The 11,153-nt window shown below is 48.6% G+C and overlaps 1 protein-coding gene across 2 annotated transcripts; it reads right to left on the bottom strand.

Moving 5' to 3' along the window:
* Positions 1-828: 828 nt before the first annotated feature.
* cxcl12a (chemokine (C-X-C motif) ligand 12a (stromal cell-derived factor 1)) lies at positions 829-7,709 on the bottom strand. Of its 2 annotated transcripts, none has more exons than XM_023824232.2 (4): positions 7,551-7,709; positions 5,983-6,100; positions 3,147-3,230; positions 829-2,524 (listed from the first exon to the last, which is right to left on the bottom strand). In XM_023824232.2, the coding sequence occupies exons 1-4, from the start codon at positions 7,615-7,617 to the stop codon at positions 2,488-2,490; spliced, it is 306 nt and encodes a 101-aa protein (XP_023680000.1). In that variant the 5' UTR covers positions 7,618-7,709; the 3' UTR covers positions 829-2,487. The 2 variants fall into 2 exon arrangements, with proteins under 2 accessions (XP_023680000.1, XP_023680001.1); XM_023824233.2 differs by having other exon boundaries at positions 3,124-3,230.
* Positions 7,710-11,153: the final 3,444 nt, after the last annotated feature.

Raw genomic sequence — 11,153 nt, forward strand, 5'->3', positions numbered from 1 at the left:
TCCCATAATCCTCCTGGCTCCCACCAACATGCACCACACTGGGTTCCCGCCGCGAGCGGCTTGCAGCGAGACAGGCAGGATCCCAGCTGCGGCTTCTCTTGGGGCCCCGGCTTCTATGGCGCCAGCCGCACATGAAGCACACTGTTTTCATTTTACACAGCTTGCTGATAGAACTCTGGGAACGTAGCACCGACTGGAGGGTGCTGCTGGTCACATGACCCCGGCAGCTCAGAGCCACGGTTGGCCATCCGCCTCGTGCTGATCCCTTTCGGGGTTCCTGCTCACAACTGGGCTGCTTCTCACTGGTGTCCCCGGTGGCAGGGGTGTGCTGCTGCAGGGTAGTGGGACTGCCAATATGACCCAGCGTATCGCCAGCCTGCATAGGTTCAAACACCGAGGTTCAGCTCGTGTCGTCGTGACCTGCAAGGACACGTTCGCCTGTGTTTTGTGACACCCCTATTAATGTTTTCATTGTGTGGCTTTTCTGGTTATTGGCACTGACAGCCTTGATGAGCCAGGCATTCGGGGGTGGGGGGGGGGGGGCATCCTGATCCCTAGGTCACCGCCTTGGGCCCTAAACAGAACAGAGAACCCATGAAGACACCAAGCTCTCCTGGCTTCACCCCACTCCAGAATACCTTTGCCTGACCTCCTGCCGCCCCCCCCCCCTTGCTAGATGATCCGATGGGAGCAGAGCTTCCTGGCACCTGTGTGCGGTGTTAGGCTGGCACCGGCTGTAATGTGATTATGGGATTACCGTGACGTCTAATTAATGTGCACTTAAGGAGCGATGATGGCCAAAGACGGCAAGAAGGGGAGCCAACAACATTTCACTTGTCTGTCTTTATTAAAAAATATAAAAGTGAAAAAAGAACAACAATGAATGGCGGTATACAGACAGAGAGGTACAGTAAACAAGCGGAAGGAGTCGTCGAATATGTGACTGGCGGCTGCCTTACACAAGGTGTCTTCACATTGTCTGGGGAGTGAGGAGAGGACTAAGAGGGTCTGGTTACTTCACCTGGCTCAGAAACTGGCACCATGTCCTCCGTTCATACGCACCGGGCTGCGCATTTAACGTCACATTTAGCGCATTTCATTATCAAACGGACTCACTCTCCTGGTCCAGGCCACACGAGTCCCGCCTGTCACAATGGGGTGTGATGCTGTGACCTCCACAAAGGAATAAGGCACTCTTAGGCACCACCAGTTACTCTGGTGGACAAATAACAGACCAAAGATGGGTCTCACTGATGGAGCCACAGCGAGAGCTACGGAGGAAACCCGGCCAGCGGAAAAGAGCTCAGGTGACACACAATACCAAGATTACAGTCTGATTTCTGAACAAAGGCTCTAGCTTTTCAGGGGCCCTATAGCCAAAGCTTTACTAGGCAGGCAGCCCTACCAAGAAAACTGATGATCATTTCGCTTCCTCCACAATACGGGTAAGTCAGGGGCCCGAGGCAGCTACCTACTCTATAGCTAGAGCCTGTCCTGGGGGAGAGTCTGTTCACCAACAAACAACCAAAAAATGCAAGGTGGTATTCCTTCAGCAGGTCAGTGTGGACGGCATGTTCACCACTCGCTGGTTGTGGTGTCTTTACATTCACATTGAATGTGGTGGGAGTGGGGGGGGGGGGGGGGGGGTTATTGGGTGGGTATGGCAGGCCAGGGGGGCAGCATGAGGATTGCTGGCTCTGCCGCTAATGTGGCCACAGTGGGGCGCTGTTTGTCAACTGGCCAAGAATCCAGTTCCACTGAATGGTACTTCAGTGTTAAGATAAGCTGACATCAATACAACAGATATTCATTTATAAGGTTTATGAGACATACAAAAATAAAAATTTGGGCCTATCTATTACATAAAGGTATGTAGGCCCATAAAGTCTGTATGTGTTCCCAGCACACACCTTGAATACGCTGATATGCAGAGGTGTGCTGTAGGACAGTTGTATATAAGGCAGATACTCATCTGCGTGCACATTTACAAGCAGTATCCCTAATGTGCTGCACACCAAATACTTAGGGATGCTGGGCTTCCATTGCCTAGGATACCAACGGGGTGGCGGCTGCATGGTTATGGCCCTGCCTTCCTGGGCGTGCACACGGCTCGTTGCCGCAGGCTTCAGAGCATGGTGTGGGAGGGGAAGTGGGCGGAGCATGGGCAGGGCGTGGGCGGAGCAGAGCGCTTCAGTGACCTTTCACCCTCCGTTGGGACAGGAAGTGAGGGGCGGGCAGGGCAGGGCAGGGGTGGCATCCATCTGGCATCTTTTTTGGAACAGGACTTCATGTTCAGGGCCTTGGAGCCACAGCCGGTCAGACGCGTGTCTCGCCGCGCGGCGCTGATGGGCCTCGGGGCAGTTGGCGGCGGCAGCCCAGTGCTGGCGGGTAAGTGCTGGATCAGGACCGGGACCGTGAGCGTTAGGAGTCTGTGTGGTCTGCTGGGGGAGGGGGGAGAGTGGGGCCACCTTTACTTCTGCCAGCCTGCTAATTGGCTTGTTGCTCCTTCTTGGCATTTTTAACTCTGCAAAACAAGAGAGAGAGAAAGCGAGAGAGAGAGGGTTAGGTTAACAAGGAGAGCTGATGCTGAGCCGAGCCATCAAACCAACACCGTCGCCCTGGCAGCTGATAAACTCTCTGGTAAGCAGCCAGCTTCTGTCTCAAAGCTGGATTCTGTACCACTTGTAAGAAGCTGTTTAAAAACAAACTGACAGAATATAATTGGAAGTTTGGGCAGGAGGCCACGAAAGGGGGAGGACAGGAAGACTGGAGCAGAGAAGCTGCTTCCTCAGAGAGCCTGTGCTGCTCAGGACCGGCCTCACGGACAGAGACCTGAAGGGATGTAGTTCAGTTTGGGTTGGGAGGGGTGAGGTCGGGCTGGGACATGACGAGGTCAATGACTGTGGTAGGAAACAGGAGAAGTGAAATACCACGGCGACCTGTTTTAATGCCACACAAGGGGCTGCATGCCTGAGTCCCAGTAACACGCGCGCACACATACACACACACACACACACACACACACACACACGCCTCTGAGCATTCTGGGAAGGTGAGAGCTGGCATTGAAACAGGCTCGTATTTCATCTCCCGTTTCCCACGGTTACCCGCTGCTTCTCTTACTTGTCGAAAGGGTTTCGCCTTACTTGTTAAGGGCATTCTTCAGGTACTGCTGCAGCCACTTAGTCTCCGTGCTGATGCACACCTCCTTGTTGGACTTCAGCTTGGCGCTGCAGAGGGAGGGGAGAGGGAAACAGAGGCGTCAGCGGGGCGTTTAACCCAAGCCCTGGGGGCGATACTGACTTGGCAAGAGGGCAACGGAAATTACAGAGGGGGTACAGTATTGTGGCAAGCAGGTGCAGCAAACTACAAGACAGAGACCCCTGTGATTCAGTTCAGGTACAATTAATTCTTTAATTCGCCTTAATAAAGGCAAACGGCGACACACACAGGCGAATTAAAATAACTGCATTACAGATGGAGAGAACAGCACCTCATAACCTCAATGAGAGTAAATATTTAACTCGACGCGTAGGCATCGCTCGATACTGCAGTTCGATAGAGGGGACGATGCCTAGGTGTCTGGAAACATTAACATGATCTCCCAGGATGCCTTGTGGCCGGCAAACTGTGAGTAGTTTAGCGTTTATGTTCATGTGCGAAAGTTATGTAATTCTATGAATGCTGGGAAATGTCAGCTACAAAGCCGTCATCCCTTCTATGGAGCTGGGTTGCGGGGCAGTGCCTACGCGCTACCATGAGAACGTATCGCCGTTAGCTTGATGTGGGGAACCGTTATCCCCCTACTGAGACTGCGTTCTGATTTGCATACATGACGTAAAATTTTGCATTGTGTGGAAGGCACAAATGAGGCGGCACAGTACTAGAACTGAGGGGGCAGTGTGCCAGGCTGGGTCTTACATCGAACGCCATGACCACCCCTCGGGAAACCAAATCTGCACGGTCTGTCCCCACCAATCAGGTGTCTGAATTGCATCTTAAAAAATCACGTCCATATTATGGGTAACGTTTCATATTAACTGCACCTTCATAATGCCTTTGTTGAACATTCATAAGCAGCATGTAAATATACCTTAACATCCTAATATACCTTAACACCATCCATACATTTCTGAAACCTCTTATCCTGTTCAGGGGTGCAGGGGGTCCAGAGCCCATCCCAGAGGCTATGGGCGCAAGGCAGGGAACAACCCAGGACGGGGCGCCAACCCATCACAGGGCACTCACACACCATTCACCCACCCACACACACACACACACCTTGTTAACTCCGATTAGCCTCAGCTTGTTTTTGGACTGAGATGGGGAAACCGGAGTACCTGAAGAAAACCCCCCAACGACACGGGGAGAACATGCAAACTGCACACACACGGAACCCTGGCGGAGACTCGAACCCAGGTCCCAGTGCTAACCACTGCACAGCTGTGCCGCCCCTTATATGATAATAATAAACATTATACTTGTATAGTTGTATAATGTTTGTTATTAATGTATATTTAAGCTGTTAAGGCATGTTAGGATGCTGAGGTATACTTACATGCTGCTTATGAATGTTCTATGAATGCATTATAAAGGCATTATGAAAGTGCAGTTAATGTAAAGCATTACCAAATGTCTCAGTATTTATACTATATTTATTATTTACATTCATTAGCACTACAACCAGCGAGAACGATATGTGACCTTACTGTGTCTCTCCACGCACCATATATCTGAGGCTGACATTAAAGCTAACAGTTAGGCTTTGAGCCGCATGTACAGCGAGGCCCCCATATGTAGGCCGCAGCCACTCGAGCTGCCTGTGTTTTATCCTGAAAGACGCCGCCTTCTCCTCTCTGATAATAATCAATGAGAAACTCATGGCAGCCCGTCGCGATGCCACGCATGTGGTCCTCATCACAGACGGCAGACGCCCACGGGGGCACCGTCCTCAGGTCACGCGTGGAAGTCACCCCCCCAGCACATGTCTGCTGTGTGCAATGAGCGTCGCTTCCCCTGCGAAGTTCTCGCTCTCCCGCCTAGATTTCACCGTGGTTTGACACCGCCCACGCTCGCTCGCGCGATGCGACCCGCGTGACCGTTGTCAGAGGCTGCCGACTGGGCTTCGTTAGCGGGCCCCTGTTCAAAGGGACATGGAGACCACACGATCCGTAATCCTATTTCTGCCCAGACACAAACGGCTTTGAATCCACTCTGATCTTCGGCTGTTCCCTATTTAAATTGGGCCAAGGACACTCGTACGAACAAAAACACGGCAATATTCTGATTATAGCTTTCTGTTCCGGATGAAACCTATAGTATTTACCGAGGGCAAAGTGTAGCTAGAATTTCGGCTCTAGGACACATTACTTGAACTCGCACTACTTCCCTGAAGGTCGTTACTGATTATATCTTTCATCCTAGACGTCTGAACACACGAATCCTATAAGAAGTTTGCACAGAACCCCACATACATCAAACGGTTAGTAACCGCTAACCCTTTAACCAACCTCGCTGAAGAACAGAGGGGAACTGAGAAGTTCCTGTCCTTAGAGATCTTTGTGTTAGATCAAACTCAGACACCGGTCTTTATTTTGATCCAGTCATTTGTAACACGACCTGGGAGACACTTAGCAGTTACTGGGGGAGTTTTCCTCTCTAAGATTCTCCCGTGTATGAATCAGGGGCTCAGTGCCGGGGGCCAGGAGGGCGTCTTTACTTAACAGCTCACTGTTAAGGGCAGAAGTCAGTATAAGAACAGTGTCACTGGTAATGTTATACACAGTGCATAGGACATCAGGCCAGCTCAAGGGAGGACTGTCCCCTGGCATTAACTTCCTGTTGGCCTTTATGTCAAGATCACTGTTTTCCACAAGCCTCAGATGTGGGTGGGGGAGGGGTAACCTATTGAATGCAGGGCCCTCCATCTTTCTATGTTAATGACACTGTGCTGAGCAGCTGCTTTGAATGTGCGGTACTCACATGACTTGGAAGGGGCAGTTCGGGGTCTGCAGGAACCTGAGCTCGCGGATGCTCCGCATGGGCACGTTGCTGATGGATGTGCGGCACCAACAGCGCTCCCACAGGCTGATGGGTTTGGCTGTGGACAGAGACCAGCGAGCGGGGTGAGCACAGACACTGCACAGAGAGAGGAGTGAGACCCCCAGCCCAGGCACTACAAACACCAACACTGCAGAACAGAGGGTGAAAAGTGGAGTGAGACCCCCAACACAGACACTACACCACTGGACACCACAACAGTAAATTGTCAAAATGGGACCAATATAAAAATATTACGAATAAAATATGCGTTCAAAATTCACGATTTGCAGCTGAACATATACTTTCCTGCCTGATTTAACTTTGAACAGCCAATTCAGATTAATCTAGATAATAAACATTTAATTAAAATAGTTAAAGTGTCATAAAATTAGTCACCCTGTCCTTATTGTTTCTGGATGATTCGGTAAATAAAAACAGGATACTGGAAATTGCATTTTCGGAGATGGTGTGAGTAAAAATAAAACAATGTAAATTACCTAAATGAGTTCATCACACAAAACAAATGCGATAACATTCACGCGGCTTATCGTCCTGAAAAAAGCCTAATCTCTGTAATCATCTCATTACTATCAAACGACCCTTTGCTTTGGGTCATTTACAAAAACAGTTGATTTAAGCGCGTCGTCTTTCAGTAGGTGCCACTTTTAAACAAGCCTTAAATGAAGTTGGATTGTCTCTCTACACTTTGTTTAAAAATACGTTTATTTATGTTAAATTGAAACCAGACTTTTAGGGTCGATGGTCCTTCGGCAGGCATGTCCTGCAGGAGAGACTCAAGGTGAGAACCAGCCTGGTGCCGCCGGATCATCGGCATCCCAGCCGCAACCCCCCCAAATGCTGATGGTTACTCACATATTATCATGTGAAAGCCAGAGCCATAAAACCCATACCGAAGCGATTGAAGTGAGTACCTGCTGCTCTCACTGCAACTTTTGTCCTAACCCAATTTGGGAGTAATTAAATAAAAACAAAGGAGATAGGAAGTGCACACATTAATCAGCAAAGCAACAGATTACTTTTACTCAGTCGAAATGCTGTCCAAACGCCATACCCGTGGGCTGCAGGTTCAATACCACTACATGGATATAATTTATTCCGCTCACCCTAGTCCGAAAGGTTTTCTTTATCACTGCATTAGTTAGAACAATATATAGTTTAACATTTCGCAAAAAATACAACTTTAGTAACTTTCTAAAAGCAAGAGCGTTGCAGAATATACTATATTAAATCCCGCATTTATACATATGCAATATTATATTTATTGATCTTAATTTAAAAAGTGCATTTAGATTTTACACGTGAATAACTGAACATATCCAGTCCAGAGACCCTCAGCAATACAGCGCTACACCGCCCGGGCGAAGCTTATTAGATAGGCATAGTGACAGGTAAATTGGAGTTAGGGGATCAGGCGCAAATGCATGCTGTGCCGAGTGACGCACACTGGCCGCCTAGGGCAGGCTGCGTGAGGTCTGCTCCAAACTCACCGTGTGATACCAGCGCGCACGCCGCCAGCAGCAGAAGGGTGGTCAGCAGGGGCACTCTGGGGTCCATAGCGGGCGGTGTCCGAGATCTTGTGCTGCTTAGGTTCCTAGCAAAGTCTGTCTTGGGCAGTCTCGTCACGGTGATAAATCCACTCCCTTCTGCAACTCCCACTTTGTAGGGCAGGAGACAAGCGGGGGGCGTGTCCTCTCCTTGATTTATCGCCTTATGAACGGCAAGTTTCCTCTGTGAAAACGTCTGGCTTCACCCCAGGTAGCGGTTCAATTAATGCCCCCCTTGCTCAATTTTTACTGTACTCTCACTGGTGCAATAATCCTGACGTCGTTTCGCCGTGCGGGCACGCGGCATTTACAGACACATCCATTCTCCTTTGATTTTTTTTTAAATGTTATACACATATATGATTGTCTGCATATTGGTTACCCGACCGTAAAAATACGGGCATCGTCTACGCAGCACATGAAATGAATATTACGCACACATAATACTAAATGCTTGTTCGTACATGATGGTGTTTAGTTATCTCACCATACACAACATTCCAATGATTAATTTTTTTAATGCATTGTGGTAGTGATTTCACGCAAAACAACAAACAGCATTTATATTCCAATAACTGGTTTGCCATTTGGCCAAGAGAGCTTCGTGCAGCATGTATTGAATCTCAAAAGAATTACATTCACCTTTAGGTAACATTTTCCATTTATTTTTCCAGTTTAATTTGGCAAATAACCTAATGGCACTGAATTATTTGGACATATAAGAGGATGCAGATGTGAGTCCGGTTCCTGTAGACTGGCTTGAGTTGCACTGAAACAACTTTGTGTCCTGAGCCAGACTTTGTCTTTTACAAACTTCCAAGTTTCTTTGCTTATTCTCTTTTTTATCAACACATCTCGGGAAAAAAAAGACTTGCTCAGGTTAGCATCCTGCCCCCCCCCCCCCCCCCCACACCCCGCCTACTCTTAGAAAAAGATGTGTAGTGACAGGCCTCTGTAGATGCAGATGGAATTTACGGACGGGAGTGTGTGTGTGTGTGTGTGGGGCGGGGGGGGGGGAGAATTCACACTCATACTGAAAGTCCCCAGATACGTTTTCCAGTGGTCAATAAAAATAAAACAGTTTCTGGTTTGCTCCATTTGACCTGACGAGACCGTGAGTGTTTCTAGAACCCATGGAGGATGGGCTGGGGAGATAAGGTTTCATGCAAGCCCCCCTCCCTCGCAATAATTTGCCGCCCCCCACAGAGAGCAGACTGGTGGGTCCAGTAAGTGTGTGTAAGTCACTGCACACCATCACATCACACACACCATGACAAAAATAACATTTGGAAAAAATAACATATGTTTCTTCTAATGAACTGTTTTCCTTGACATTTTTTCCAGCAATGGCACAGGAACTTGTATATATTATTTTTTGCAGGTAATGTATACACCTTCTAACGTTTCCCGTGCTCCACAGAGAAGTATCAATCCTCCTAGCACCTCGTGGTATCAGAGGCTCACGGTAAACAGCACGTCAGCGGCGCAGCTTGATCCGCAGCCGAAATGCGACAGCGGAATACAGAGCCTGGCGGCCTATTGAATAAATCAGAAAAACCGGGAAACGGTCCCAATGCTGTCACTGTAATGATGTGTAATTCGTAACGTCTGCGCGGCAAGCAATTTGTCAAGCACTTCGGGTTTTTATGAGAATCGAAATGGTTTCGGTGGGGTTTTTGGAAATGCAGTGCTTGCAGGACCCGCGCAGTAACATCTATCGGGGTGCTGTCAGCTTTCAGGTGAAGCAGTCATACTTTTATCAGCCAGAAATATTTCCTTTTAAGCTTTTATTACCTAAGGGATCCACTGTTGTTTCTTGGGCTGAGTAAATGTCTATCAGCTATGTGAGATAAAGGATTTAATCACAGCTTAATCACAGATCTCAGATGTCAGGACAAGCAGGTATGCTACGCTCTTGCTTAAGGCTGTAGGCCTGAGCTCTGTAAACAGACAATCCTGCAGGGATCTGTGCGCTGCTATCACTTAGCACCATTTCAGCTCCACTTGGCTCTTTTAAGATAAGCAGCAGTAAGCCCCCCACGGATTGGCTACTCCGCCCCCCATCCCCCACCACCACCACCAGTGGTTGGCCCCCTGACAACGCAGGGCCAATAACCCCTCAATCAGAGGTTAAGGACCTATGCATTCAGGGGTCCCTCGCCTTTGATCCAAAGCCACTTTAACTTGCTCGCGTTTGCTAAGTTTAGTTTAGCTCTGAAGACTACGGTCTCATTTCCGCTGGGCTGGTCTCCAGCTCGTTACCGTCTCTGTTTATTTTAAAAGATATATTTGCATTTGATTGCTCAGTAAGTTAGAGGTTGTGGGCTTGGGTAAGTCATGTTCATCCCCCAGAGACTGGGAGAGCAATCAATAATCGTTTAGGGACCGTCAGAAAAGTGGCGTGATTTGTGCCCTGACACACGGTATAAATCAGAGGGGAGGGCTTGGTGACAGAAGGAGGATTGTAAATGGGCTTGTGAAAGTCAGCCTTTCACTGCTCAATATCCAGTAATCTGAACCCTGACTGCTTGCTATCCAAGTTCACGGGAGCATCGTCCATCTGATGTCTATGCATAACTTCCTCTCATGTCTGTCTTCAAGTATTGTACACATACACGCGCAGTCACACACAGACACACACACGTTGGCATAACATCTAAATGGGGACCTTCTGTTCATTGCATTCACAGATCTTTGTGGAGACCTGAAAAATGGTCCACACAACATGAAAATAACAAGTATTCTCACATTGTAGGGAACCTTTGGTCCCCACAATATAATATAAACCTAATCTACACACACACACACACACACACATACCTACCATCCCATGGCAGCACTAGTCATACAGAGCAGGATTTCATGAGACAATCACATTGTAATAAAATTCTGAATTTCATATTGATGCAGATTCTTTAAACAACGATTTCGGATGTCTGATTAGTAGCATCCCCCTGGGACAGATCGCACACGCTTCTGAGAACCACGGCCCCCTGGTAATAAAAGAAAAGCAGTTTTATTGGTGGAAAGAAAACACTGCGCCGCACAGATGCATTAGAGAGTTTGGCATATAACCAGATATATAACGGGGGGCTGTTTTGTATAGGACAGGAAGGGCAGCTCCTTAACGCAGCATGTGTGGACTGCCAGCGATGTTTGCCATGCCCCTCAGAATGTCCGGGCCCTGACACGGAAATGAGGGGGGCCCCACACCGGCAGGACTGAATGCAGCCCAGCAGAAGCACGCTGAGCTTGGCAGAGGGGGTCCACCAGGGTTCGACTGTCTCCATCTTGAGAGCCAGTGGACTGTGACAGCCGAGGGCCCCCCTAGACATCGAATGTCTGTGTCAGCAAGACGTGTGAGATTTCCAAACTCATACGCATGGTCTTCAGCATATCTTCAGAGGACCAATGAAGGTGCTGGAAGTAGGTCCAGGTCAAAGATGCATGAGGAGAAACCTTCTTGTTTTCATGCTGCGAAAATCACATGGAAATGGAGGCCTGACCACCAGCTAGACAGCTGCTTCACTGTACTCCTGACCTCCA

The sequence above is a fragment of the Paramormyrops kingsleyae genome, chromosome 3, assembly GCF_048594095.1.
Source record: "Paramormyrops kingsleyae isolate MSU_618 chromosome 3, PKINGS_0.4, whole genome shotgun sequence".
Lineage (NCBI taxonomy): Eukaryota > Metazoa > Chordata > Actinopteri > Osteoglossiformes > Mormyridae > Paramormyrops > Paramormyrops kingsleyae.

Coding starts and splice junctions, on each gene's coding strand:
- cxcl12a (XM_023824232.2), bottom strand. CDS start 7,617: ATGGACCCCAGAGTGCCCCTGCTGACCACCCTTCTGCTGCTGGCGGCG. Junction 6,101..7,550: donor GTGCGCGCTGGTATCACACG/GTGAGTTTGGAG, acceptor CTCTGTCCACAG/CCAAACCCATCAGCCTGTGG. Junction 3,231..5,982: donor AACTGCCCCTTCCAAGTCAT/GTGAGTACCGCA, acceptor CTCCCTCTGCAG/CGCCAAGCTGAAGTCCAACA.